Source organism: Nannobrachium achirus (assembly GCF_963921795.1).
Source record: "Nannobrachium achirus genome assembly, chromosome: 15".
Taxonomy (NCBI): Eukaryota; Metazoa; Chordata; class Actinopteri; order Myctophiformes; family Myctophidae; genus Nannobrachium; species Nannobrachium achirus.
Genome location: NC_137822.1, coordinates 55,042,420 through 55,048,852, shown reverse-complemented (window position 1 = coordinate 55,048,852; position 6,433 = coordinate 55,042,420). Strand labels below are relative to the sequence as shown.

The following is a 6,433-nucleotide window of genomic DNA, read 5'->3' as shown; positions in this document are numbered from 1 at the left end:
CTCTCTCTCTCTCTCTCTCTCTCTCTCTCTCTCTCTCTCTCTCAGATGAAACGGGTGAGACACACCCAGTGGTGTAAAAAGTAGGCTACTCAAATGTTTTACTCAAGTTAGTGTACTACTGCAATACAGAAACAGCCTACTCTGTTACAAGTAAAAGTCCAGGAATTCAAATTGTACTTGAGTATATTGGCATCAAAATATACTTAAAGTACAACATTTTTGAAAATATCAAATCTACAAGCTCACAACACGTCGCGTTGTGAGCTTGTAGATCTGCTATTTTCAAATAGCCTAGGTACAATAGGGCTAATGTGGATTAATGCAGGCCTATGTTTTACAATATACTCATTGATAATGATCTGCAATGTGTAACTAGTATCTAAAGTTGTTAAATAATTGTAGCGGAGTAAAAGTACAATATTTGGATCCGTGATGTAGTGGAGTAGAAGTAAAAATATTTGAATTACTCAAGTAAAGTTCAGAAATACCACAAAATTGTACAGTAGTCGAGTAAATACTTTAGTTCCTTCCCACCACTGGATCAAACAGGTGGGACACACCTTTCCTGTTCTGAACAGAACACAGGCATGTATTCAGTAGGTGAGCCACGCCCCCTCGCAGGTTTCACCCCAGAACTCGTTTATAGAGATGGGATTTATGGTTCTTCGAAGTGAGCCGGATCTCTGGGATCCGTTCCTTTCAAAGAGCCGTTCAAAAGACTGTCTCATTGTAGTTACTAGTTAGTTATTGTAGATTATGATTACAAATGACTTAAAGCCTATATTCATTTCTGCCATATTATACACATTTCTGCCATTTGAAAATAGCCGCTCACAATGCGTCACGTTGCGACGCATTGTGAGCTTGTAGATCTGCTATTTTCAAATTATTTTTCTACATGTTATTCATTGGAAAACCTTTGAAATGGGAAATTCTGCATAATGACTATTTTCTACTAGGCCTATTGGTATTTTAAGTACATTTGGATACCAATAGGTCTACTACTACTATAATACTTTTGTACTTTTACTTAACGAACATTTTACTTTTACGTGTAACAGTAGGCTATTTCTACATTGAAGTATTGACTCCCCCACATCAAAAAAATTAAAAATAAAATAAAATAAAATAAAATAAAAAAAGAGTAAAAAAAGTAAAAAAAAGAACGACTCCCTAAAAAAAAGGAAAAAAAAGGAACGGCTCCCTACTGCGAAACCGGATCCCATCGTTCATTTCAAAAGAGCCGTTCAAAAGACTCGATTCGTTCTCAAACGTCCCACCCCCACCCAGAACTCGTTTAACAGCTGAAGAAGCTGTCACACTCCACTCTACTCCATCATCATCCAGACTGGTAAACATCGCAGGAGACTGACACACACCTCTCCGCAGCAGGAGCCACAACACAACCCACATCGCATCGCACACGGAGACAACGATCCAAAACAACATGCCGAGACGCACGGCTCAGGAGTGGATCCGCCTGTCGGCGCGCACGCCGGGCATCTTCATCTTCGGCATGGTGATGGCTCCGTGCGGCTGGGTGCTCGACCTGACCGCCACGGTGTCGCCCAACTGGAGGACGGTCACCAGGATACCGAGCGAGTCGGCCGACCTCATCCTGCAGCAGGGCATCTTCGACATCTGCCGCGCGTTCGAGACCAGCAGGTGAGAGAAATCCAGAGGCGTCAATTGGGTATGGCAAGCGATGGCAGCTGCCATACTTTGGCCACAGGGGGAAGTAATAAAATGTACTTTAATCGTGCCTGTTGCTAAGGTATGGTAACATGACTGGTGCGCGCGCGTGCAAGACACCAGTCATGTTGCCATACCTTAGCTTTTTCTGAACGCCGCTGGAGAAATCCCTATATAACTTCCTTTAAAACCGCCCTGAAAAGCCACTTTACAGGCGGCTAGCCGCTCGCACTGGTGTTGTAGGCTGAAGCAGTGGTTCCCAAACTTTTCAGCTCGAGACCCAAAAAGAGAGATATAGGCGTTTGCCCGTGACCCCAAACTAGTGAAAACAGCAGAGTCAGTCAGACAGCAAACAGCAAATGAGCAAACAACGCGTCGCTTCACTAGGCTACATTTGTTTTCTAATTTATAGAATTTCTTGTTTTATTTATTCATGAAATCATGAAAAAAAAAAAAAAAAAATCATTGAATTCATTTTTTTTATTCATAAAAATTGTACCCTTTTGGGAATGTTTTTTGGAAAATGTTTTGTAATAGCCTAAATATAATTGAAAACAAAATGTAGGAAACCAAAAATTAAGGGACCCATAAAAATGTGCCTTCAACCAACAAATGGGTCCCGACCCTGTGACTGGACCCAGTGTTTGGGAAACAGTGGTGTAAAGTAGGCTCTAACTAAGTACATTTACTTAAGTACTGTACTTAAAGTAAAAGGTTGAGGTATTTGTACTCTACTTGAGTACACCTTTACCTTTACACCTTTACTTCTACTCCACTACATCTGGGATCCAAATATTATAGGCTACTTTTACTCCACTATATTTATTTGAACACTTTAGTCACTCGTTACATTTCAGATATAAATTATAATATTATAAAACATACAACCACTTTAGCTCTATCGGTATTTTATACCTTGGCTGTTTGAAAATAGCCGATCTACAAGCGCTCAACGTGTCTCATCGAGCTTGTAGATCTGCTATTTTCAAACATTTTGTAATCTAACTTTCGGTACCCATTCAGGCCGGGAACACTATTTAGTGTATTACAGTACATGTACAGTATGTAGCAACATATTTTGTGTTTGTAGGCTAATTTTGGAATAATATTGTTTTTCAGAAAACTTGGGTCAGACCTAAGTACATTTTGATGCCAATACTTTTGTACTTTTACTCAAGTACATTTAGAATTTTGGACTTTTACTTGTAAGGGTGCCCTCAGGCTCATACCAAAATACCTATGAGAGTGGAATCTGCATTCCGCCAATGCATTTCAATGAGAGTGAAGCGGTTTCATGCCAGCAGAGGATTTCTGCAAAAAAAACACCCCTTTATCATTGAAATGCATTGGCGGAACGCAAATTCCACTCTCATAGGTATTTTGGTGTGAGGGCACCCTAAGGCTACGTTCAAAGTACCTATGAGAGTGGATCCCCATTCTGCCAATGCATTTCAATGGGAATGGACAGGTTTTACGTCAATAGAGAATTTCTGCGTGCCGCATAGACCTTGCATTTATGCTGGAGCAGATACGTTCTCTGGTTTTCCCCCTCTTGTCCAATCGGCCGAGTCGAAGGCGGAAGTGAGCAACAGGCAGCGTCACAGGCTTTGGGACAGAATGCGCTCTCTGCGTTTTTAGTCAGTCGCGCACAAAAATAGTTTATCTGCTGGCGACCATAGTCACCAGGGCAGGAATTTCAGGGAGGCCATGAAGGCCATGGCCGTCGTTGCCCCTCAGTTTGGCCTTGTGCCCCTCAAACCTATGGCATGACCTGAGGCCACAGCTGACTGTACCACTTTCTCCTCCGTCTCTTTCTTGTCGATATGTAGGCACCAATGTCTCTTTATTGTCATGTAGACACCATTGTCTTTTGTTGAGTCCCCATTTTTAAACCAATCCAGTATATTTGATTTGTGCGGGGCTGAGCATGGATCAGATTGAAAATACCAAATGATTTATTTCACAGCAGATAGTCTACATATATTACATTTAAATTCATCCATAACCCTTAAATTCAATGCCTTCCTGCCCTGGCATTTGGCCTTTGTGCCCTCAAAAATGGACAACACAAAAGGCCAAGTGGCCAAGCCCCTAAAATGACGAAATTCCAGGACTGATAGTCACCATACTTTGGTGTGGCTGAAGCCTAATATTATAATTTATATCTACAAAATAATTATTAACTAAAGTTTTCAAATAAATGTAGTGGAGTGAAAGTACACTATTTGGATCCAAGATGTAGTGGAGTAGAAGTAAATGTATTGGAAATTGCAAATATCCAAGTAAAGTACAAATACCTTAAAATTGTACTTAAGTACAGTACATAAGTAAATGTACTTAGTTACTTTACACCACTAATCCCTAACCTCCTTTAAAACCACTCTGAAAGCCATTTACAGGCGGCTGCTACTCATTAACTGGTAACAGTAAACTTACCTTCCCCTGACCATTCTTTTGTAAATAGCTTTTATTTTGTTTGTTTATCATTTCTTTTCTGCATAGTACTGTGTCTATCTGTCTGTCATTCAATGTCATGAGTTAAAACAACGGATCTCAATGTAAACAAGCTTCGGCTTTCCTGAACTTATCCTTTTAGTTTTTACCCTGTACTACTACTAGGGATGGGACGATATGCGACATTATCGTTTATCGTGAAAAAAAAAGAAAAACACTCACGATAATCGTATCGTGGAGATTTAATTTATTGTGATATCGTCCTCCGTCATGCACTGGGATCAATTCACCTTTTATTTGCCGAGCTGCATATCCACTTAAATCCTCTATAATTGATACTTATAATATACGTACTTGATACAGTCTTTTTTCCACTCTCTATCAAATGTCTTTGCCAAAAAATAGCCAATCTACAAGCTCACAACGTGTCACGTTGTGACGCGTTGTGAGCTTGTAGATCTGCTATTTTTCTGCAAACGTTCCGGCCCGGGATAATGGATTTTGATCATCGCGATAACATCGTAAATCGCGATTTCTTTTGTCACAATAATCGTGATATGAAATTCTCATATCGTCCCATCCCTACCCTTTAGCAGTGAACTGTACCGTCATGAAACTGTACCTTTTCCTATGCAAACATCTAATAAATACTTTCAATCCATCAATCATCCAGGGAGATCCTGTGCAACCAGCAGGACACGACCTACTTCAACAACCAGATCATCGAGATCGCGCAGGCCATGATGATCGCGTCGCTGATCGTCACGCTGATCGGCATCGCCGTGGCCATCCCCGGCATCCGCTGCTGGAGGACCACGCCCAACTGGACGGTGGCCGGCCTGGGCGGGCTGCTGATCTTCTGCTCCGGCGTGCTCACCCTCATCCCCATCGCCTGGTACGGTTCTCACTTTTCAATTCAAAGGGCTTTATGGGCATGAGAAAACATAGGTTTTTTTACATTGCCAAAGCAGAAGTGTACACAATACAATACAATCAAAACAAAATATGTAGTTTAGTTCAGTGGTTCTCAACCTTTTCAGGCCGCGACCCCCAAAATAGAAATATTTTAACTGGGGACCCAAGAGTTGAGGCATTACATTTTGTATAACACGGTTCTATTGTGAAAATGGCAGATCTATGCGCTCACAACACCTCACAACGCGAGGCGTTGTGAGCATGTAGATCTGCTATTTTCACAATTTCGACAATTTGGCCAATGTTTAATTTTTGAGGTATTAAAAAGTCCTTAAATTGTCACTTTAGAAATGTGCGCATATACTCTATACACTTACACGACTGGAGGGTTAGCGACTCCCCCCAAGGAGGGTTGGAGTTGGGTGTCGAAAAGATGTAGAAACAGCGAAGCTATCCCCTTAAATGAGTAGTTCACCCCCAAAATGACTTATTTCTATTGATTACTATACCCATGGAGACTTGAATTCATGGATTTTTTTTTGCTTTTGTCACATTCCTAAGCTAATAAAACCCCCATTGATTCCGGTAGGGAACCCAAAGACACGGTCCCCTACCGGAACCAATGGGGGTACATTCATTATAATCAAATTATTGGTTTAGGAATGTGGCAAAAACAAAAAAAATATCCATGAATTCAAGTCTCCATGGGTTGAGTAATCAATAGAAAAAAAGTCATTTTGGGGGTGAACTACTCCTTTAAACCCGATCTACAAGCTCACAACACGTTGTGAGCTTGTAGCTCTGCTATTGTTTTGGCAAATGCTCTGCCCCAGGATAATGGATGTCGGGGATATTTTATCGCGATAAATCAATTTTGGTCACAATAATCGTGATAATTATGAAATGTTCCTATCGTCCCGTCCCTCTGGTTTCCACTTAACGTTTGGCGTGCGTTCTTGTGTGCAGGTACACGCACGTGCTGAAGGAGCTGGCGCACACCAACACGGCGGGCACCATCACTGTGGGCTACTGCATCATCCTGGGCTACATCGGGGGCATCATGGAGATGCTGGGCGGCTTCGTCATGTTCATCGGCATCTGCCGCTGCTGCGGCGGCAAGAACCGCGGCGAGCGGCCCCTGGAGGAGGTGATGGCGGGCGGCGGCACGGCCCAGTTCCGCCACCAGAAGCCGCTGCCGCGGCGCCTGGACGTGCCGCCCAGCCTGAGCCGGAGCCGCATGAGCAGCGCCAGCAGCGTGCCGTACTCCAAGAACTCCATGGACGACGACGTGTCGTTCCCGCGGGCCAAGAGCCCCGCCGCCCGCTCGGGCAACACGTCGTACAGCGGCCGGCCCGGAGACGTCGACCTGTGA

At 42.9% G+C, this 6,433-nt stretch overlaps 1 protein-coding gene across 1 annotated transcript; it reads left to right on the top strand.

Moving 5' to 3' along the window:
- Positions 1–1,447: 1,447 nt before the first annotated feature.
- LOC308298910 (claudin-23-like) lies at positions 1,448–6,433 on the top strand (the record flags this gene model as incomplete). Its single annotated transcript, XM_080742605.1, has 3 exons — positions 1,448–1,665; positions 4,820–5,041; positions 6,028–6,433. The coding sequence occupies 3 exons, from the start codon at positions 1,448–1,450 to the stop codon at positions 6,431–6,433; spliced, it is 846 nt and encodes a 281-aa protein (XP_080598731.1).